This window comes from Anguilla anguilla, chromosome 8 (genome assembly GCF_013347855.1).
Source record: "Anguilla anguilla isolate fAngAng1 chromosome 8, fAngAng1.pri, whole genome shotgun sequence".
NCBI lineage: Eukaryota > Metazoa > Chordata > Actinopteri > Anguilliformes > Anguillidae > Anguilla > Anguilla anguilla.
In genome coordinates this window covers 27,959,909-27,984,241 of record NC_049208.1, presented here as the reverse complement: position 1 = coordinate 27,984,241, position 24,333 = coordinate 27,959,909, and the positions used below count along the sequence as shown (strand labels likewise).

The following is a 24,333-nucleotide window of genomic DNA, read 5'->3' as shown; positions in this document are numbered from 1 at the left end:
TCAATTTGTGCTAATCTATTTAAAGCGTAGACATTCAGGAGCAATGTGCAACAGTTATTTATGATGCGAGCCTATTCAGAATGAAGGACAATGCTATAACCCATTGTAAAAAAAAAAAAAAAAAAAATGTATATATATATATATATATATACATACACACATATATATACTTATCATAACGCTGAAATTGCCTGGTGTTCGGCCAAGAGCTATTTTACAAAAGTAGCTTTCCTCAAGCTGAAGTTATCAGGTTTGAGTTAGTGGAATTCACAGTCACGATAACGGGCAGTGCAACAAAGCCAAGTTTATGGTTATTACATTGGTGTTTTCACTGTAGGGCCTGTTCTGTTCAATTGCATATATTTATGCACTTCAGGATAGCGCTGGTAACTTATTTACCATTGAACATATTACTGTGTGGTTCCCTGTGTTCTACAATATACCTGCATCTAAATAGGAATGCTGTGGGATGGGTACCTGTGCACTCTGGCATGGTACCGGTCCAGGTGCCGTTGACTGTGCAGTGGCGGGTCAGGAGTCCAGTGGAGTAGTAACCCTCGCGGCAGGAGTAGGTGATGGAGCGGGAGAACACTACGCCGTCATGAAACAGAACCTGAGCGTTACGCGGAGTTCCAGGGTTTCCACAGGACACCACTGAGAGAGAGAAAAAGAGAGAGAGAGAGAGAGAGAGAGAGAGAGAGAGAGAGATAGAAATCAGCTCTTAGTCTTTAAAAGAGCATTTGCCTCACCTGCTTGACAGTGTCTGAGAAAAGTGAGAATGCGCTTGGCAAAGGGAAGAGACAGAGCAAGAAACAAAAGGTCACAGGAAGAGAAAAAGCACAGGCCTTTGGCAGGACAGTGACAGGCAAGCATGGTGAAAGGGAACTGAATAATTCATGGGGCGGCTCTCAGCCCTCGCTTCTCCCTCTCCCTGTCCTTCTCCCTCTCCCTCGCTCCCAGCTCTTCATTCATTCCGCTCTTAATTCACGGACATATTTATTGCCGCTTCCCGTCTCCCTCTAACTCCGCGGTAACGCTCCTGTAATGACCAGCTGTGGCCGCCTCAGTGACCGGTGCCAGCGCGGTGCAGGTGGCCACCCCTGGGACGGTGGCGAGAGACGGAGCGAGCGGCGCGAGTGGGGAGAGCCAAGAACGGCGGCGGAGACACTGGAATTAAATTGCGTTGGGAAAACTCTGCTCAAAATGTCACAAAAGGAAGCAGATGAACAGGTGTCGATCCGCGCTTGGGCCAAGAGGGACAACTGGCCTCCATATTGGGCACGCCCTTCAGTAAGCATGTCAGTCTGCACGACAGAGTACCGTCCTGACGAATGCGCGCTCTAGGTAGTGACCTCACCACGACGGACTGCGCGACTGGGCATCTGTGGCATCATACAGCACACGCCGCCTTTATTTTGCCCCAGCTTCAGCTGCTCTAGTGGATTCCTGGAAGACTGTATGAACAGTCCCTACAGCAGGCAAAGCGGGCCCCCCTGGCTATCGCTGACATTTTTTTAACAAATGTAATTTCCGAATGCATTCAGAATGTAAATTCATGGACGGGAGGCTAAAGCTAAATCAATTTGCTCTTTGTTCTCGAATCCCCATTAAACCACAGGCACCGCGAAGCTGCTCGGCATCCCGACGCAAAACAACAACACAGCATTCCGGTCGATGAATTGAACGAATTTATGGAAATGCATGCGCTGTAAAGATACCGAAGCACAGACACAGTCCGTATCACATCCCAGTAGCATTCCTAGCATTGTTTCGTGTTTTTTTTTTTTGATTTGATTACTTTTTCCTAGTTGCTAAGGTGAAGACCGAAGCAGAAAAGCAGGTCAATCTGGAAAAAGAAGGGGAAAAAAAGCAAGTTTCTCTGTGGTGGTAATTAACCCAGCAGCAGGCAGTCCTCTGACACATCCTTCTCGCAGATGTCAGTTTAGTTCTCCTGGCCGCTTGCACCTGCACATGAGAGGAATGGTAATACAACAACTGAGAGAAACCATCAAGGCGCAGGGCAGACTTCTCGCAGGGACAAAAAAAGAGTTCAGCTGCTGTTAGGCAGGGGAGGAAAAAGAACCAAAACAGATGCACACCTCAGGTGATACACCAGTGACACGCGAAGGAAAAGAGATTCACAAAAAGGTACCACCGCAGTGGTGAGTGATAGGAAGACAGAGGGATTGTTGGCTGTGGGATTCTGGGAGAAGTAGTAACCACCCTGAAGAAATCTCAATCTGACACTTACGGTGGACGAAAAACAGCTTGAGGCACTGTACAGTACAACGTGCATGCATGTGTGTGTGTGTGTGTGCGTGTGCGTGTTCTTGCATGTGTGTGTGTGTGTGTGTGTGTGTGCATGCATGTGTGTGTATGCCTGTCTTTTGAAAACCCACTTCCATCCTTTTCACATATTAAACACCCTCCCAACCCAAGCTCTTCTTCTCAGCCGGTTTTACCATGGCATTCAGGTTGAGTCCCCGTCCACGTCCCATTGGCCAGGCAGGACCTCTCTGACGATCCCTTCAGCGCGTATCCGGGCTCGCAGCTGAAGCGCACCACGCTGCTCACGGAGAACTCCTCTCCCAGGCGGATACCGTGCACAGGCACCCCGGGGTCTCCGCAAAGGCCCAGAGACTCTCCTGGAGAGACGAGCACACAGGCGCTCAGGGCACACAGGCACTCAGAGCACACAGGCACTCAGGGAACACAGGTGTTCAGGGCACACAGGCGTTCAGGGAACACAGGCGCTCAGAGCACACAGGTGTTCAGGGAACACAGGCGCTCAGAGCACACAGGCACTCAGAACACACACGCTCACCCACTACACACACTCTACTGCAATGGCACACATACAGCACAAAGACCAGTCATAACCAGTTCTACCTCGTGTATTTTCAAGTGCCCATTTAAACTTGGCTGAAACCGAATTGGTCCTCGGAGACAAGAAAAATCCCCCATTGACTGATTGATAATGTAGGCAACTCATATAATCCTAGATTAGTAGACAAACGCCGGCATTTCTCTTTCACTGCAGGGTTTGTCTTTAGCTACAATAATGCAACAGAATTTATATGCAGCCAGATTCAGTTTTAATTACATGGCTTTGCAGAAACTTGATGCTTTCTGGCCCTCTAGCTCAACGCCCACGGCAATCTCTTGCTGCTATTAAAAGCCCCACAATGAAATATTTAAGCCTCTTGTATTTTTTCTAACGCTTCTGTCTTCTTCAGGGTCAGGCCATACATTAATGGTGTTTACGGGTTTTAGAGGAAAAGCAGCATCGTAAAAGAGAATGTCTTTAACACTTCTCTCCGTTACGGTGCCGGAGAAAACCCAAAGCATAAAAATATGAATGTCATGAATTGCGGCATTAAACTGTCAGTTGGAGGTTTTTACAACTGGGCTGAGTTCCTCACCCACCCCCTTCCTCCCATCCCCCACCTATGACAGGCTCCAGTACAGAGATGTCTTAACAACGGACACGGCACCTCATAACCCGCAGAGTGTGTGGGAGTGCATTTAACAGGAAACGATATGAGGAGATTAAAGCCAGTTGATGGAGGACACAGCATTTGCCCTTGAGGCGCTGGCTTGGCTCTCTAAGTCACTGCACACTGGTACTTCACAGTAAGATGAATATCAGTCTCCTTTATACTAAAGAGGCAGTCAGGTGGATTAGAAGTTAGGGCGTACAAAGCGGTTTCTGGTTATGTGGTTATGACGAGGAACCGGATATAGGCGAGAGCCTTGGGAGCACTTGAGGAAAGTTAATAATCCAAGTCTGATTTTCAAAGTGTTAATAACTTATCCCCTTAATCACAAGACATAAATACAGTCGGTTTTGCAGCTATCAGAGAGAGTACTGCCTTATTCTGTTTGAGACTAGGGACTGTCGGATGTACAGTACACAGTAGACGCAATTTTAAATTTCTTCTTCAATAATCCCTGCTCCTAATTACTCAAACCATCCAGGTATTCAATCAGCCCTAGGATGCACATTTGTTATGAATAAATTTTTTTTTAAAATTCTGTCAGTGAATATAGTGTTCTTTTTTCAGACCATGCAGATGGTCTGACATGATAGCCTGCAATACCTTATGGCTGCTCATAAACTCCCAGTTTCCTGTACTGCTTTTTATAGGGAAAGCAGAATGATTGAATGAATAAATTAAAAAGGCTCTAGGATCCTGGGTCTGGGTTTAAACCCCGAGTATAGAGATGATTACATGCTGTAATTGGACAAATGAAGCCGGGGGCAACAGTCGGAGCGCACAAAATAATCTCACGAAATATTCATTGCTTTCCAGGTACAGCCGAATGCACCTGATGCTAAAACACCATTTCAGGAAGAAAACGCAAAGAAAACAGCAGCTGCGCCCTCGAGCTACGTGAGGCAAATTAGCTTAGCAAAATAAAAATCAAGGAAAGTGTTTGTTTGGATCAGCACAGCCAATCCAAATCTGCCAATTAAAAAAAAAAACAAACGAAACGCTTCCTCTCAAGGAAGGCGCGTACGTTATTGATAACTGTGGACGTATCTCTGGCCCGAGGTCCCCTTACCTAAATGGCTACGGTAAGCGCGTAATGGGGAGCAGCCTGCTAAAAGAGCGCTTAAAGAAAATTTACCGGAGCAATGTGGCAGCGACCCGCTCCAGTGCCCGTCCAGCTGGCACATCCGCGTGGTGTTCCCCACAACGGAGCGCTGTCCGATGCAGCTGAACCGGATCACCGCGCCCACGGTGCGCCGATCCCCCGAAATCTGGGCGTAGGGGGGCATGCTGGGGCGATCGCACAGAGTCACTGACAGACAGAGAAAGAGGGAGAGAGGGAGAGAAAGAGGGAGAGAGGGCGGTAGAGAAGAGGAAGATGTGACCGAACATGAACGTGACTATCTGAATGCCCTAAGTGCTGACAGGTTGTCTGTCGTTTCACTTTGTAGGCAAAAGCAAAGAGAGATATTGTGAGAGAGCGGAGGGTACACACACAGCGGGTTCATGCAGTTTAATCTTAACATTCAGGAAATCCTTAAACAAATGTAGAAGTGTTTCTTTAGGTTCTTTATCAGATTTATAATTACATACTTGTACAAGAAGGGACAATGGAGGAATGACTCACTAAAAGAAAAAGAAAACATGTTTTGAAGAACATGTCTCAGTGAAGTCGAAAAAAAGTTGCTAGTTGACGCAACCTTAAGTCCTTAAACATAGTCACAATGAGTGCGACAGAAAAACGACACTGTGTGGCTGCGTGGGAACAATGTTTGGAGGAAACTGGTTGGCGGGACGTTAAGCAGGGACGGACTCACGTAGGCACTTGGGGAGGGAGCGATCCCATGTTCCGTCCCCTTGGCAGGCCAGTGCGCCAGTGCCCAGAAGGTAGTAGCCGGGATTACAGCTGTAGGACACGGTGGTCTGGAAGCTGAAGCGGTGGGGGCCACTGGGTATGACCTGCCGAACGCTGTTCTCCACGTGGCCGGGGTCAGTACAGTTCACAACTGCGGGGAAGGGGCAGGACCACAACATCACGCTCAAGGGCAAAATGTGCTGATAGTGTTTAGCTGACAATTGATCCAAAATCACTGTGCTGTTGAAATTTGCAACATGGACATATTAGGCATTTTGTGTATGCATACAGGCATGTTTGCCCGTGTATATTTATGTATACAGAAATGTTTTTTTTTAATTTTATTTAATACATTTTGTTTTTAGTAAAGTACACCTTTTTTAGGGGTGTCCTTCAAGATGAAAACTATATACACTACTATTTACATGTTACATAACAGAAATCAATTGTGCATTTGTAGAATATTCTAGAATGATGGCTGTTTAACACTTCTATCAACTAAAGGTGTTCTTTTCCTCAGGCAGAATTCCAAAAGAATTTGTAGACTCTGCTATGACTATACTAGCCACCACACCATTTACATTGACATATCCATTTATTGATTAGTACATGTAGATTTATATACAGTAGTCCCAAGTGGGGCTGCGTTTAATGGTAATTAGGATTAGCATTTCCCCACCACTTCCTCAGAAGCTATTTGCTTTGCCATGTAATACGTTTGTATTTCTTCTAATGGTTTCTCTTGTGTGTGTTAGATGATCAAGTCCAAAACTTCAACATCAATTATGAACAAACAATAAAATGAAACGTTCTTCAGGCAATAAAAACAGAAAGACAGAAAAGTGGAAACAAACATCATTTGCAGCAACGACTTGAAAGCCAAATTGCCAATCTACATAACATCAAGAAAAATGGAAATAAAACTGACGCGCAAAATGGTTTCCCTGTCCCTGAAGCATTGACGAGAGGCTGTGTTTGGAGCGAAGGAGCAGTCTACGGGTAACGGCGGGCATGACAGAGAAGCCCGGGTGTCAGCTTAATGCCAGGTGGGAGAGAGATGGAGGATCGGGGCAGAAATTAGCTGTCTGTTTGCGCCTAATCAATCCTCGCGCGGGGCGGCGGTGCCAGGCAACGGCGCGTCAGATGGCATCAGCCCCGTCTCCCAATCAATCTGGGATAAAAAGCTCCCGAACCGCGGATCAGGATGTGCGGGAGAGGAACAAGCCCCAGCGGCGCGGCGCGCATTAAAATCGGTGACAGATGTTATCAATAACCCATCCGCAGTATACTTTCCTCAGCGGGGGGACTCTGGCTATTTGTATTTTATTGACAAGATGATGGAGATCCGAACGGGGGAGACAGATGGGCCTTTTCTCGTGGCGGGACGCCCCTTCCTGAGAGCGAGCGGCGGCCCCGCGGTCGGGGTGCGGTTCGGCGAGAGAGAGAGGCGCTCCCCGCCGTCAGAGGAGTCGCTTTTCAAAAGCGTACGAGATGCAGACGGGGGCGGGGGCTTGAGCCGGGCTCGGTTTGCTGTAAAGTTAATGGCGCCGAAGACAGCGATCACGCCTCTTTGGGAGCTGCCGAACAGCCCGTGCGCGCGGCGACACGGCCGCGTCCTCCTGAGAGCGAGTGTGCAGTGCCATCAGGCAGAGGCCTGGGCCGTTTGGCACACTGGGCTGAACGCACTCACGGCAGAGCTTCTACTTTGCGCTGTCTGTGAGAACGCGCCACTCCAATGCGCTCCGTTTGCCAAAGCCGTAAACTGTGAGAGAGACACTGTATGCTGATGCTTTTAACAGCACCAGGAGTCACTGAGTCACTTTAAAAAGGCAGCCAAACAGCTAAATCAGCCCCAAACACTTAATACACCGGCCCTCGGCACGCTCGTTTGCGACTTGCGGCGCAAACGTGAAATACAAACATGCGTACAGTCTGGTCCCGCACGCCTGCCGATAGCCTCGCGCGAGACGCCCAGCTTCGTTCCGAGCACCCCATAGCGAAAGAGAGCGGCCTTTCCTCTCTACGAGCGGAGGGGAGAGCTAGGACCGAAGCCCGCGGAGACGCTACGATAATGGCCTCGCGTTTCCGCGGCCCCGATTCCCCTGCATTTCCTGCTCCCGAAGGGCCTGCCGGCTGTTTTTAGAGATGCGGAAGCCGCGCTCCCAGCAGAATCGTCTCTGATTAGACGGGGTGCGCGGGGGGCCGTCTGAATTATTGATGCGGCCGTGCGTTCTCTGTTTAACGCCCCGTTTTCTGCCACCGCTAGATGTATCTGTGCCGGTTTTGTGATTTCCTAAAAGAGGCTTTTAATGACCGGGTGCAGTGGGCAGGCGACAGTGGATATTATGAGGGTACTTTGAGAGGGTAAACACGCATTAGAAATAAACGTCTTAAACATTGTAATTAAGGCCAAAAAATAAATAAATAACTGAAAACATAAATCGAGCTGACGAACAGTGCTTGAATCCCCCACTTATGTCTCTACGCTTCAGTGAGCCTTTCTCTCAACGCAATTTGCATAGCGCTGGGGTAACTGTTAATGTGACGCTGCCATTAAACCAAAGCACCAAAAAAAAAAAGTCTTATTCTTCTCTCGATAGCCATGTAAGCTTGCGCCAGAATCTGGTACAGAATATAAAACCAAGGGGTTTTTCACAGATTGTTCTTCCGCTATCTCGACAAAAAAACCAAAAAAAAAAAACAGAGCGAAAGCGTGATGGTTTGTATTTGACCTCAGTTTCCTGTCACTTTCTGTCAAAAGGGAGACAGGGCCTTTCTGCGCTTTTCTCTCGCGCTGAGTGGCGCTCTGACACGCTTAAGAAAATCCAAACATGCGGCACGTCAGGACCTTTCAGAGCCAGCGCGCTAATTTAAAAGACCTTTCACTCACAGCCCATTCTTCATTTTCCAGATAAAGAGCGGAAGGGCTGACGGGCGGGGCCTCCTACGTGACTGGAGCAGGACCTGGGCCTGTCCCGTGACTGCAGAGCTCCTTCCCCGCCTGACTGAACAGGTCTTTCCCGGAGTGCCAAGGCGGCGGTTTGACAACGCCGGCGAGAGGTGCGGGTCCGAACCGCCGACCTCGGGCCACCAGGGGCAAAGAGTTATTAATTGAATTGTTCCTTGTCTTTCGGCTTTCACTTTCAATTTCCCTAAAAGGCTCCATCAAGGCTTATCTCTCCAGGACATAAAGCACCGCAAGCGTTTTACTATTCCGTCCAGTTTGACAGTGGGAAGTTTTTTCAGGTAAAGCTGGGAGTCAAGCACTTTCACAGACACACACACGCACGCACGCACGCACACACACAGGCCACCGCTCTAGAACCTGGGATAAAAATCCTCTCTGGACTTACTTTTACATGTTGGCAAGCTGTTGCTCCACTGCCCGTTGGGCTGGCACTGAGATTTGCCAGCGCCCTGCAGCACGTAGCCCGTGTTGCAGATGAAGCGCACAATGTCGTTCAGGTTGAACTGAGTGCCCTGAGTCACGCCGTTGGTGGGATTTCCCGGGTGGCCACAAGTGATTGCTGAGTAAAAAACCAAGATACATGTGTAAATGCATACCGCAGGCATGACACAGATGTTTCCCTTGGACATATGTAATCCAGAACCAAAACCAGATAGATTCTCTCCCCCCAAGCCATCAGAGCTATCATAAAATCTCTACTATACTGCATAATTTTGTTAAAGTTGAAAAGGTTAGAATAGTCTTTTTATACCCATATGCTTCTGTAGCAGTGCTTTGAGACATAAATGCAGCACTTTAGATTATTGACCATAAAATACTTGCTAAAGATTCCAGGGTGCACTTAGTCGGCCATATTAAAAATGATGCATTGGCAGATTGACTGGTTTATGGAGCGATGCAGGGACACTCACGGACACACACTGGGGTCTTCCCGGACCAGCGGTGGTCCTGCTCACAGATCCGCACAGACACGCCGATGAGTCGGAACCCCGGGCTGCACTGGTACACCACGCTGCCTCGGTAGTTATAGTTCTCCCCGATGACCTGCCCATTCACGATGGGCTCAGGCGTGCCGCAGTGCCCAGCTAAATGGAGATAACATGCACACACACGCACAAACGCACACACACACACACGCGCACACACACACACGCACAAACGCACGCACACACACACATGCACACACACACACACACGCACAAACGCACACACACGCACAAACGCACGCACACACACACATGCACAAACGCACGCACACACACACATGCACACACACACACACACACACACACACACACACGCACAAACGCACACACACGCACAAACGCACGCACACACACACATGCACAAACGCACGCACACACACACGCAAGCACATGGACAAACACACGGACGGTCACACACATATACAGAGAGCAAAGAGAGATAAAGTGGGAGTGTGAGAAACAGTTCAAACGTGCTGTGGGCACATACTAGGTTGCACCTCAAAAGCACCAATGTAGTGTTACAGAGAATGCAACCAAGAGAAAAAAGTAGACTGGACAAAAAAAGCCTGGGAGAGGGAAGGAGAGAGAGAGAAAAAAAAAGAGAGAGAGACAGAGAGAGAGAGAGCATGTGTGTGTCTGTGTGTATGGGCGAGGGGGGTTGGGGGGGGGGGGGTTGACTACGGCCTGACTTTGATTGACTTACCAAGACACTGGACCTGAGTTCCGCTCCAGAGCCCATTGGACATGCACTCCCTGACCCTGGAGCCCACCAGCGTGTATCCCGTGTTGCAGGAGAAGATGGCCGTGGCCCCGTACACGGTCAGGGTTCCGATCTTATTCCCGTTTGGAGGGGTGCCCAGCTCCCCACAGGAAATAACTGTGAGAAAGAGACATTTCTTTCACAGAGCACAACGGATTCCCTCTCACATCAACCCCGTGAGCCGCTCAGCAGGCATCTCAGTGGGACTGAAAGGCATGGAGTGGGAGTAAATGAGATGAATAAAAAACAACACGCCTTTTAAATATGCATACAGTCACCTCCAAAATTGCTGGCACCCTTGATAAAGATGAACAAAAAAGCTGAACAAAATAAATAATGCCAGTGCCGTGCTATGCTGTAAGATTGCAGAATGTAAAATATATTTTAATAATGATTTTAAAAAACCAACCAAAATTAAACATTTATCCAGATAGAAACTTATAAAACAATAAAAAGAAATTTAAAAAATCACGACAGTGTAATTCCGGTAGAAAGCTGGATGTGCTTACTATCACAAACAGGGTGAGGATCTGGGTAGTCCCAAGTTCCGTTGGCCTGGCAACGGATGACTCGCTGACCCCTGTAGTAGTAGCCGGGGTCACAGATCAGCATCATTATGGCATCATATTGATTCGGCGTTCCAAAGATCAGCCTCCACCTGCCATGGTCTACTGCTGAGTGGCCGAGATCGGGGCATGTAACCGCTGGAAGCATAAGAGGGGTCATAGGTCATGACAAGAAGTGTCTCATGAGGGGATATTCAAAAACATTCAAAAATAAATTCTAACTTCTTCACCTAAAATTGGTGTTCAGTCTGCGTTCACTAAGCTTTAACTATGCCTCCTTGAACCAATTTAATCCTCTTAATTCTTAGGACAAATTATTTCCGTCAAGCAGTGAAGCGGCAATGCCTTGACTTCCACACTTTTCAAATATATGAAAAAAATTCTGAGAAAGATAGCCTAGAATGAAGTGACCTATGCTATTAACATTATGGCTACACTGTCCGTTATCTCACCAGATAACCAAACCCTCTTCCAGCCAAACAAACCCGAGAGCCCGGACTCACGCGTGCAGCGGGGCGGAGTGTCAGGGGGGGTCCACCTCCCGTTCTCCTGGCAGATGATGGACACGGCGTGGGAGGCTGGCAGCTGGAAGCCGGGGTTACACTGATAGATGGCCCTGGAGCCCAAGGTGTAATCCCGACCCGTTACGGTACCATTTACAGGAGACGCTGGGATGCCACAGGACACCACTGCGAAACGGTGACACAGGTCACAGTCAGAAGCAATGACACTATCACCAAATACAATAATCTCACACGCTTTAGCAAGGGTCAGCTGTACTGTGTTATTGTCACACAGGGGGCTGAGAGATGGAGGCATGGGATAAAGCAGCGGTGAGCACCCTTTGCCAGTGGACCATGGGATACCATTGCTCAGCCCTTCAGCAAGGTAGTTGTTTGACTAAAGCCAAGGCTCGACTGTCTATAAAGGTCAGTCACTGTAAAAGAAAAAAAAAACCTGCAAGCACTCCAGGACTATACTGTCTGCAAAGCGAAATAAATAAATAAAAATGCGATGTTGCACAACTTAAAGTGCAGAAGGAGCGAGACTTTAAGTACATTTTGACTGTCACAATCTCTGCACTTAGAGGCACCATTAATACAGTCCCAGGGGCAAAGCCATTTCCCATCCATTCAACACCTTTGAAAATTCAGTAAAAAGCACTCCACACTAAACACACCAGTTGCAACGAAGGAACACAAAGCAGAAAAAAAATAAATAAAATAAAATACATTTTAAAACCTGGCACAACTGTGAAACATTAAATGCTTAATGGCAAATCTTTCAATTAGCGCACACCGTTGAGGGAAAAACAGCGTCTCGGAAATAAATGCATTACAAACCAACAGGGGCCCGGCAGGAAGTAGGGGGAAAAGCGACGCACGCAGCACGCCTCCTGGAGCGGTGCCAGTCGGCGTCTCCTGGGCGGCAGACGCCCTCCCCGCGAACCTACGGCGCGGTGGCGTGGGCGCGGGCTCTCACCTTGGCAGAGCGGGACCGGGGCGTTCCACTGGTACAGGCCCAGAGGGGTGCGGGTACAGGTGGCGCTGCTCTGGCCAATGAGGCGGAAGCCCTGGTCGCAGCTGAAGCGCAGGGTGCTGCCCAGCTTGGTGCCCGTCTGGCTGTGGACCGAGCCGTTGGCGGGGGCGTTGGGCGGGCTGCAGTAGGAGGCTGAAAGAATAAGGACACCGCAGTAAGAATTTGTCACATGGATAAGCTGCGATAAAAAAAAGCAAATTAAACACCTTATTTATTTATTTGTTTTGCCCCTGCTTCTCGTGAGCCGATTTCAAGCGGAAGGTCTGTATTTTTTAAATGCTCAGAATCATTTTAAAATTAAATGCTACACATTAAAGAACCTCTATAGATTCAAAAGAGCGTAACCTGGCTGTAAACCAGAAATACTGCTTTGGAGGGAAAATACGATGCTAAAGGTATTTAAAAATGTATGGATTTGTAATGGGAGGCAAAATGTATTTGTTTGTGGTTGTTAAACATTTGGCTACACATAATACAAACACAATTCAATTATGGGAAAGCATTTCAATGAAAGAACCAAATGTATGTTTTCTCCTTTTCAATGTAAACAAGAATATTGTTCAGATTAGGTTTATACATGGGAACCAGCACAAGGATTGATGACAGGAAGTGAAATTGAGCCGACACAAGATAAGATGAGAACATGAAGGGGAAAGAATTGTGCTTCACCCATTCTGTTTGATCAAGGCCCGTACATTACCTCTCTATAAAAATGATAATTTGACCTAAATGCCGGATCCGTCTATGACAATTTTCTATTAGAGTTATGCCTTTCCGCCCTCCAAAAAATCTGATAAGGGAAACACTGCATAAAAAAGTTACACTTGTACACTGTATGTATACCTACTGTAAAACTTCAAATCATAGCCCTGGCATTTAATTGCTAAAAGCACAAGTAAACACTGCCATTTGTGGAAAACAGGCTATTCGTGGACACCAGAATCTATATGCTAATGTGTCTCACTATATGGGGGCACCTCTTTCTAAAACTAGGCTACTGCCATAAAAACTAGTCAACTGGCATTTAACATTTACCAGATATGGTAAAACTCAAAGCTTGTCATGTACGAACGGTGTTTAATAGTTCCTTTGGTTTAAAGACAATAATGTCAGAGCCTAAGAGCTTCAGTTTGTTGGCAAAGTTGTGGAGGAGTGGTGCGAGGTGCAAGGGTCTTAAACAGTGAGGTCATTCATTTGGAAAAAGCAATGTTCAAAACCACCCCTCTTTCTGCACACCTCTCTGTCTCATCCTATCTTCCTCTCAATCAAAAAAAAAATGAATTGGTTACAAAGGTTACAAAGCGTATGGCTGTCTACTTTGAGTTTGTCGAACTGTGGAAAATGTTAACATTACATGCCATTTAAGGCAAGGAGAAATTCTTGGTTTTACTTGTTAAATACACAGGTAAGACAGGAAGGGAAGATATGACAAGTGGCCTGGATGAGCAGGCAGGCGGCAGGCGGCACTTCGGGATGGAGGGAGGCGACTCGAGGAGATAAAAGATGGATTGATAAAGAAGACAGTACAAAGCTTTGAATCTGTCTCGCCATCTGTCTCTCCCCCACAAAGGTATTGCATACAGGAGGGGGGTCCATACTGATGAGAAGTACCTGGGCGCTGATTCCGCTAACCCAGTCTGTCACTTATGCAATGCTAAAAAAATACCTCCACAAATAAATAAATAAATAATACTGACCGAACAGCTGGCCAGGGGAAACTGGGACACAAGTGGGGAGATTTGTCATTCCAAAAGTCCATTGTTCATAAGTGGAACATGGAAAATTAGGAACTTCTGCCATGCCATATATTTTGAGATCAAGACAGCAGCAAGATATGTCTATTTTTTTTTTTTTTTTTGAAAAAAAAAAACAGCAGTTTGAGAATCATTATTTGAGAGATACTGTTACATCACAGTCGGCTGCTCACCTGAGTAGCGAATCCGGAAACCCTTTTGGCTGGAGGCGTGGTCAGAGGACCAATGCAGGTAGACCTTATTGGAGGAGCTGGTGATGGTGAGGGGGGAGGAGTAGTTTCCACTCAGCGTGATGAGAAGTGGGTTTTGCCTAGAGGGACCTGTGGCAGACAGAACAGTCCTTCATGTTGGAGCATTTTTATGAGAAGACTGTGATTAAGTTATACACCAAAGTCCCACCGATCCCCCACCAGAATCTCACCTCAATGGCACCTTACCCCTACAAGCCCAGACTGAATATCTCCAAATTCAACAGAAGGTGAATGCATCAAATTTGAATCCTTGGCTTTAGCCTTTCGGGCAGCTCAAGGGATCATTCTGTTTAGACTTCAAAATATCAACAGACCGGCCTACGTGAATGTAATGTAATGCATATCCACCATGTTATTTCTAAATCAGTGTTTCAAATTCTAATAGGCCCAAGAAAGCAAGAATACAAAATATGATGCAATGTATTGCTTGTATTTCATATACTCAGTGTGACAGCGTGTTTGAGCATTCGACAGTACGGCCCAATGCTCCAGTCAAACACACAGCTAGGGCAGGGGTAAGTCCCATGCTAGCAGCTCGTGCAGAGACTGTAGCCGGGGCGGGGCGTTCAACGGCGTTTTGAAGGAGAAACATCTCCTGAAGCGAGCTTGGCTCGGTGTAGCCGAACGTGAGAAGCAGACGGCTGTTCTGCTGCCTGTTGGTTGATCGTGATAAAAAGGGGTAATCAGACACACTTGCGCATGACAGTGTGGAGGCATGCAGAGAGGGGTAAATCTCAAACTGAGCCCAAATTACACGGAGAAGCACACTTCAGCAGAGGTGCTTTATCAAAGAGGGAATCACACTCTAAGTTATGAATTGCGCCAGCATGAATGAGACTCTCTGTCTCAGCTCTGGCTTCAATTTATTCCCAAAATGCACTTTCAGAATTAATTTGACATCAAAAATGCAAAGATAATTAGCACAATTTATTCTCCCTATTGGTTAAAGGCCGTGAAAATACCTTTTTCCAATTCAGATGCGACCCCAGTATGTAACGCAGCCAAAATATCCTTTGGTGAGGCAATGGGAGAGGGCGACCTTTGGCTCCCGGTTCACATTTCCAATCTTTTATTAAATGAAAGATCATTGACCCATCTGCTCTGAGTGACCTCATCATGGTCCTTCTTTGCCCCAGACAAGACAAAGCAATTTTCCACAGCTCACCCCCTGCACCCCCCTTCCCCTGTTACACGCACACACACATGCAGAGTGACCTCTATATGTCCCTAAGGAACCTGTCATCATGATTCAGATAAACCCACTTCATCTCTTCTCACTCTAACCTGGTGCTCTGACTCTCTTCCCCTTGATTCACCTAGACACATTTCAATATGACTGTCAGTAATCCGGAGCAGGGGTGGGAGACGTGGGAATTAATCCCGTTTTCTCTGACATTGTGCCACGACTTGTAGGCTTTCATTGTCGCTGTTACTCTGTCTTGTTTATTTATCGATTACCGGGTTTGAAATATTTATATGCGGCGCGTCTCCTGTGGCTTGCTATTTCAGCAAGAGACCTTACACCATGCAGAATAGAAACACATTCACACACGAGAGAGAGAGAGAGAGAGAGAGAGCAAGCGAGGAAGGGAGAGAGAGAGGTTCTGGGGGAATATACTGCAGAGCCATGAGACAGAATAGAATAGAAGCATGGAGAAAGAGATGAAAGTGCAGTTCCATGCAGAAAATCCCCTATTTTTGTACCCCTTATTCCGCCTATGGTAACTCAAAAGCCACACATAATACAGTGTGCTCACCATCAAAGACCTCCAGCTCATCAAACTGCCTGTTTGTCTGGAAGTGCTCGATGGTGAGGGAGATGTTGTAGCCTGGCTCCACCTTCACAACCCAGGAGCAGGTCTCAAAGTGAGGAAACCCTCCACCCGTCGTCTGGCTCATGATCACGCCCGTAGAATCTGTCAGCACCTCGTTCATGGGACATGTCACTGGAGGAGAGGAGAGAAATAAGACATCCTTACAAGGCCTATCAACAGTAAAGTGACCCATAAATTCAGCAACCAACTGGGTTTTTGCATCAGCTTCCTGGAGGAGATGGGGAGACTGCTAATATCGGACAAATTACAGTATAGAAAAGTGCCCAGAGGTATGGTCCCGTCACTGGAGATTTAGTTGATAAAAGTAGCCCCAAAAATGTGCAGTATGAGAAGTAACTCAAGCTGTGTCATTTCCATGGATATTTAAATCCGTAAATCAAACATGTAATGGGGAGCAAAGAGATAGCCAAAAGATGATAGAATTCAACTCTGGGCTGCTTCATACACAGCTCAGAGATACTAATGCACGGTACTGTTCCCAGCCCTGATGTGCATGTGCTTAATATACAGCAAAAAGACTTCAGGTCTTCTGACATCATTTGTATTCCTCTCTGGAGTTTCTGTGACATTCTCAACATTTTCCCCTTGAATTATCAGACCGCTCTGTAGCCCACCTGTCTCAGAAGCCTGTCTCTAGTTCAGCCGCAGCAGCGATGTCCAAAGAGCAAAAGAGAGAAGGAAAGTACAAGGCCATATGCGATCTTTAATTTCTGTGGAGTCACAGGCCTGGTTCTGTGCATTTACACATTTAGCATTTTTGCCGTAGCCTTGGGAAAAAAAAAGAAAAGTGGTGCATCTGAAGCAAAACACATTAAGCAGCTCTCATACCCTGAGGATACAGATCCGATTTGACGCGAGTTCCCAGAAACACGGATTCTAATTAGACTGACCTCGGTCGCATGAAAACGGCACCAAGCGGAATCAGTCAATATGTACACAAACTGACAGCTGTGCCGCTGAAGCAACAATAATGAGACAAAGACACATCTGATAGTGTTTAGTCACCCGCTATCTTTGTTTTGTTTATAAATATGTATATATGTACTATATATACACTGACACACACACACACACACACATATATACTGTATATATATTTTTTTCCTTTTCCTTAAAAGTCCTTGCCTGTTTCCTGTCGTATCTCACTAATTTTCTTTCCATATTTTCTTTTCACATCCACAGTTAAGTCTGTCCTTCCCCATCCATCCACCAAAGATCACCGGCCCAACCCTCCAAATATACACACTCGCACACACACATGCACACACCTATTCCCATCTACACCATCATACAGACATGGGGACTTCATCTAAGCCCAGGGTTACTGAGGAAAGACCTGAAACACATTTTTAACTCGGTCATGCGACTGCTTGACAGTTGATATGATGTTGATATGCAGTTTTTCTAATGATTGATTATGCTATTCAAATCAATGGTACTCCACTTGATGTTATTCCATTCTCAATGCTGGCTGATTCATAAAAGTGACACTCCTTAATCAGTACTATATAAAAACAATGAAAACAGGATTATGAACCCCAACAGAGAAAAAAAAAATGATGAAGACTCTTACGATGAGTGCATCTTACGTTCCCACACTAAACCATGTTCTTATATTACCTTTATTGGATTTTTTCCCCCTCAAAGTATAGAATCTGACACCTTACCATCAGGCAAGATTATTAACTGAAGGTGGTGTCCACAGTTTTACAGATAGCTATTTCATCATAGTTTTTATGACTGGATATTAGCAACTGACAGGCCTTTTAATTATTCAGCTAAAAGCCCCCAATGTGGAAATGGCCTCGATATATCATTCCCATACCCAGAGATAAACTGCATCAGCAGTATAGTAAACTTTGTGGCCAACTCTCTTTGGACTTTTTTTCACTTTTTAATAACAGGTGGGGTCAGCTCAAGGGCAAGACAATAGTTGTATATGCATAACTGCCCAGAGGTCTTAGCATTGAGACATACCAGACAAACGTGTGTTTCTCTTTCATGGGGCATCACGCAAGAGAAACACATGTTTGTCTGGTATGTCTCAATGCTAAGACCTCTGGGCAGCTATCCGAAAGAAGACACGTCAACATGTGACATTTGGCACTGTATGGTTTAAATGCAGCCTAGCCTTTGTGCTTATCTTTAATGCATAAAAAGGCTAATGGAGACCCAGAGTCATGCACTAATGCAATCTACAGCCCTGGGATTAAAGGCTGAGGATTTCTCTCTGGCTGGAGAATGAGTGGCAATTCTTCAGTAAATTGAGGGACCTAAGTACAGGAGACTCTTCGCACAGACTGTTATTAGGTCTGGATCCTTGAGACTCAATTAAAAGAAAAAAAAATAGCTTATCACGTTTATAATAATAATAATAACAACAACAACAACAACAATAATAATAATAATTATTATTATTATTACAAATAAATAGCAAATGCATAATTGTATGGCTTTGGGGGATTGGCATTGTGCACTAATGCAATTAATATTTGTCACAACATTTCCTTTCCTACCACAACTGTTTAACATTTAAGCCAGTGCAATATTTTTCTCCAACATTGAGATTTTCCTATGATTCAGGCTTTAAATCCTTGACATGGCAATTATGCACTCAATTAGCAGAGCTATTATTCAATAAATAAATAAATACATAAATTAGTTTATGTGTTTGTTTGTTTCTTTATTTGATAAAAACAGCAATTGGGTTGGACACCATTAAGAGAACAACTGAAAGAAAAGACATACCTCTTCACATCAGCATGCGGTGTGAAAGCTAATGTCTTAGTGTTCTGCTTCAGCAACACCCTTCTCAGTTTTCATTGTTTTGAGCAGCTTTTTTAACAGCAATTCCCTTTTTTTTTTTTTTTTTTTTACAGTAAATGAGCTGCTAATTTCTACATTTCTATCAGGCCAGAAGTGCCAAAGAGCTTCAGTACTCCAAGGGGGGGGGGGGGGGGGGGGGGGTGTCATATTTGCATGTGAAAAATTTCTGAAAATATCACATATCTTCTGGGGGTGTTAGTGGTGGCAGATTAGTCCTTGCGTGTGTATGTGTGGGCACACACATCTGGTATTATCTACCTGAAACTCCTTTGGTGAGAGCTCGCTGCTTGACAATTGAAAAATGCGTCTGTCAGTTAACAAACAACGTTACACATTGTAAAGAAAATTGTAATTTACATTTTCAAAATTCAGAATAAAATTCTACTGTGGCTATGACCGTGGAGAAACGGAGCTGCAATTAAACAAGTAATCACACTATAAACTTTCTCACACAGGCACGTGAACACACACACACTAAAACAACAAAACTTCAAAATCCGCTGAAGGAACAAGCGAACAATTAATAAATCTATTTTGGTATTTAATTAACATAAGCTTAGCAAAGATAATGGGCAGATCAGCCGAGGCTCAGTATTACATCAGTATTACTGAGATAAGTATGCATGCGGCTCTGAAGAGCTCTGAATGGATAAAGAATGGTGAAGGTGCACTGAGAAGTGTTATAACACCCTAATTCCTGTCTGTGTTTACCACCGTCAGATTAAATGAGAGAACTGATGAGTCCCCAGCATAAGCCTCAGCGACTTAGTAGAGGAAATATATTCAAGCTTTGGTTTGCACCTGGCCATGAAGACATATTTAATATCAAACACACTCTCTATTGGCCACTTTCACTATTTGAGCAGGGGGGAACAAACGGTTACAACTTTTATAACCTTTGCTGTCTCCCACTCAAACATGCACACACACACACACACACACATATCTTCCCATGCTGCAATGTGAATATATAGCTAGCAACACTGTCGTACCATGAAGTGTTACATATGTATGTATGTATGTATGCATGTATGTATATATCTGTCTCAAATTATATGATGTATATTTGTATAATTTATTTACATTATTATTATTATTATTATTATACACTAATATGCATTTTATGTCTGTTATATTTTAATTTCCATATTTATTGTTACTGTCGGTGTTATTCCTTTCATCATTGTTGTTATAATTCTGATGGATTATTGCGCTTTGGCAATACATATTTCAAAATATGTCATGCCAATAAGGCATTCTGAATTTGAATTTGGGATAGAGAGAAAGAGAGGGAGGGAGAGAGAGAGAGAGAAAGAGAGGGAGGGAAAGAGAATGAGAGAGAGAGAGAGAGAGAGAGAGAGAGAGAGAGAGATAGAGAGAGATTTATGCCTATCACCATGGAGACTGGATGCAAGAGACTTGAATTCTGAGCATGCGTGCATGAAGTTTCTCTGTGTTTGTGCAACTGTGTGTGTGTGTGTGAGAGAGAGAGAGAGAGAGAGAGTGTGTGAGTGTGTGTGGGGTGGTGTTTGTTTGAGGGATTAAAGGAGATGGGTAGGCAAGCTTGGAGTGTTGAGATCCCAGCAGCTTAGGAGCAGTGTAATGAAGAGAGAGGGACAGGGGTCTCATAGAGAGTCAGAGGGTCAATGTCAGAAGCAGGGACAGGGGGATGATGGGAATGCAAGATGAATGAATTTGCACAAAGATGAATCACTGCTTCACTCCAGCCAAGAAATCTACAGATGTCCGTGACTCAGAAGGGATTAGTGATTAGCAGGGCAGGACAACAGGAAAGAACTTCCAGGCTAAGGTTTCAAATTATGTCTGATCCACTTACTAATACTGTTGGCAGTTAACCTAGCATTTTAATTTCTTACGCTAATGCAGTAGTACAATTCCAAAGGGTGTGATGTGACGGTGCGTTGATTCTAGGCTTTGGCCATGTGATGTTAGCGGGCCTTTGATTTCACTTTAACGGTGTGGGGAGAGCAGAGGACGCTCCACAGGGTGCATCAAAGCAACACTGTACCACAGTGATGGAGAGGCAGGGAGAGGAGAGAGGATAGGGGGAGGGCCAGAGGATGGGAGGTGGGGGGAGGCAGAAAAAAAGCCAGTGATTTGATAGGTGCAGCTGCAGCCTGGATATCACCAGCATTTCAATGAGCCCTGCTCTTCTTCGCCGTTCCCTCCATTCTCGCCTCTCCCGTCTCTCGCCCTTCGGACACCGCGCACGCAACAGCCACTCGCCCCCTTCAGTCTTTCTCTACCTCCTTTTCCTCCTCCTTCTCACTCCATCCCTCCCACCGTCACTTTCATCTCTTTCTCCATGCTTCTGTTCTATTCTGTCTTATGGCTCTGCAGCATATTCCCCCAGAACCTCTCTCCCTGTCTCCCTCATTTCTCTCTCTCTCTCCCCCTCTCTGTCTGCCCTTCTCTATCTCTCCCTCCCTGATGAGGCTGCCCTATTTTATATAACTGACTGTCAGCCAGAGAGCCCTGACCACAGTGAGCAGATATTCAGCACTGTCTCCTGACCCTCTGTATGGGGACCTTTTCATACTTAGGGTGATTAACAAGTGACACTTAATTAATGGAAAGATGAATTACAGCGGCACTAAATCTAACACAAGTGCTTTGCCGTTAAGGGTGAGGGCTCGTGTGTTTTTGGTTTTTGTGACACAAAGAAAATATGAGCCTTTTCCTGCATACACTTTGAACGTCCATACTTCAGTCTGTAATTAGTTCCATTTACTAAGCTTTGCCTATTCTGCAAGGCTTTATTCATATGCTGACAGCTGCATTATTTCCCACAATGCATTGCTAACAACCTGACATGTCAGATTTTGTTACTGACTGTGCAAGGCCAAGCTAAAGTAAAATAATGAATGCGTATGTCTGTGTGTGGGTGTATGAGGGTGTGCATTGGTGTGTGAGAGTGTGTGTGTGTGTGTGTGCAGGTGTGTTTATGAGGGAAAAAATCCTAGAGACATATCAGTCTCTGTCCTCAGTAATGTGGCTATTAGTTTATAGGTGATGAGAAGTGTTATCATGTCTCCTATTCGCACTGAGACTGAATATAAAATAAATAAAAATATTATGTATATAGATATTGCTCTTGAATATGAACATGGTGCACAGAAACATGCAATAAACAACCTGCATATAAAACTACGAATACACCCTCGACTCCTTCTGGAAAAATACGTACACCACAATGAAATTAAATGTTACGTGCACTGATAAACTGAGGCACGTAATCAGAATTTAGAATTATTTTTTAAAATAATTTTTAAAATAATAAATTACACCAATGCCCTCCTATGCTGGATTCATTCATCCAATCAACTGAATCACAGAGCGGTAATGCTCCCCATAGTCTGAAGTCTAATCTTGACTGTGCCAGTGGTGACAAGCAAAATGCTCACATTTTCTGGCCGATTGACTGCATGAGTTCCGCCTGCACAAGCTGCTTAAGATGCACAGCATTCTGGAGAAAAGGCTGCACAGCGCAGTCGGTGGATTGGACCATGAAATAACTGCTTTTCTGGCTGCACACGGCATGCATGCTAGTGATGTAAATATTGTTTTGAACAAGCTGTGCCACTTTAAAAGTAAGCATTTACACTTCAGGATTCAGGCAGGGGCTTCTATCAGTTTTACAAAAAATACAACCCCTTAACAACCATACACACACACACACACATATATATATATATATATATATATATATATAAATTTTGATTATTTTTTAGTATAAAGCAGTACTAAGTAATTAGTACTAAGCCAGGTCAGTAAAGTATTAGTTATTACTTTTTTAGTGATTTTTTTTTTTTATCGAGTCTGACGAGTTGCAATTTCAGTTTTATGTGGCCACAAGTTAAATCTGACACATGTGACTCAGTTTGCCAGAGGGAGTCCCAGAAAAAAAAAAAGAATGGTCACGAGACCTGTGATTCATACACTGAGAGAAAGATGAGGTGAAAATAACACAGGGTGACTCTCAGGGCCAATTACGTCCTCCCCCACCCAGCTGCACCTGAAGCCCTTCCTCCATCTGAGAGACCCTCACCTTCGCATGACGGCGGTGGTCCTTCAAACTCAAGATGGGTCCCAAACCGACAGGAGAGGATGTCGTTTCCGCTGAGCTGGTACCCGGGAAGGCACCTGTAACGCACGATGTCCCCTGCAGGGTAGCAGAGACAGTGAGTAAGGGACAAGCCCAGCATCTATGTGGAGTCCTGCCCTCTACCGCAGTGCAGACTGCGGATATGTCAGAGCCAAAATGGAACCTTCATTTTCAACAGTGTGTGGATTGACATTTATACATTTACACCTGGGCCGGGTGAAGGTCGGCTCGTTTTAGAGTCTTAGAGTAAGCTGCTGCTAAGGGAAAAGAGGTCTGAATGTGTGTGCACTGCAGAAAAGTGTGTGTAGCTGCGGGGGCACTACATTAACCAGCAAACAGAACAGAAAGAGAGCACGCCTCCCAGGTCCACACATCACATGCCATATGCTAATTATACCATCTAAACCCGCCCTCACGGATGACTGGCTCCACCTGCACGTACCGGTTTATCACTTATTAACACTGATATTAACAATTGGGTCATTAATCAGGGCCAGAAGCTTTCTGAAACTCATGATATCAACCCTAGATTCAATTTTTCAAAACTGTGCCCAGCTGCCCTTACTCCCCTCCCCCACTGGGGTTTTTCACTGAGTCAGTGAATTAAGCTAATGTGGCGCATAATCAATTATCAAAAATGCCTGTTCACAACTGCAAGGGGCTGCCAGATAGCAACGCCCTCGCAAATCCCCTCCTGGGTTACCCAACTGCTCACAATGTTTTTTTGGAGAGAAGACTAAACACAGTGGCCTTGCCTTTAATTGATGCTTTTCTGCTGATATCATGATGCAGAATACTGACCTGTGCCCTTCAGAGGGGTCGTTTGCAGGGCATGAGCATGCATTAAGGCCGTGGGCATGTGTTCAGATATAGCACTGTCGAGGGCGCATTTGAAGGTCAGTTGATTTCTCAGCAAATTGTAATTTATCAAAAGGGCAGAAAGATTTTTAGAAGGGCAGATTTTTAAAGGGTTTTTTTTGAGTGTCTAAATTCTCAAAATAATAATAATAATAATAATAATAATAAATATAGCCTGCGTTAAATAAATAAGGCTATATCTGAGGGCAATGATTGAAACAAGAATAACACTTTTTGTCTGGTGACTGGACTACATCAAAAGTTCTCCAAAGACCCTGTTGTGGTCAAGCCCAAAGCAATTTGGTTCCAAAATAAAACTGCGACCCCAATTTTATGGTGGGACTGTGATTCTGCAGACAGGGCAGGGCAAAAACCAGCAAGCAATTTCACATAAATCAAACCAAGACTAATTCACACAGCAGTCGAAAGTCTCATGGTGACAGTACTGACAGTATGAAAGACATGATTTAGTAAAGTAGAATACAACTGTTATGTTCTTAGAAAATGAAAATTGT

The 24,333-nt window shown here is 45.2% G+C and overlaps 1 protein-coding gene across 1 annotated transcript in view; it reads right to left on the bottom strand.

Moving 5' to 3' along the window:
• The window catches only part of csmd2 (CUB and Sushi multiple domains 2), a 260,284-nt gene that overhangs the window by 20,443 nt on the left and 215,508 nt on the right, over positions 1-24,333 (bottom strand). Inside the window, exons 46-58 of the mRNA XM_035429807.1 lie at positions 22,904-23,017; positions 15,931-16,119; positions 14,096-14,242; positions 12,112-12,300; positions 11,133-11,318; positions 10,573-10,767; positions 10,007-10,180; positions 9,229-9,402; positions 8,703-8,876; positions 5,312-5,500; positions 4,633-4,806; positions 2,463-2,645; positions 478-654 (exon numbers count right to left, since the gene is read on the bottom strand). Of these exons, the coding sequence (XP_035285698.1) occupies positions 478-654; positions 2,463-2,645; positions 4,633-4,806; positions 5,312-5,500; positions 8,703-8,876; positions 9,229-9,402; positions 10,007-10,180; positions 10,573-10,767; positions 11,133-11,318; positions 12,112-12,300; positions 14,096-14,242; positions 15,931-16,119; positions 22,904-23,017 (2,265 nt within the window). The remainder of the gene's footprint in view (positions 1-477; positions 655-2,462; positions 2,646-4,632; positions 4,807-5,311; positions 5,501-8,702; positions 8,877-9,228; positions 9,403-10,006; positions 10,181-10,572; positions 10,768-11,132; positions 11,319-12,111; positions 12,301-14,095; positions 14,243-15,930; positions 16,120-22,903; positions 23,018-24,333) is intronic.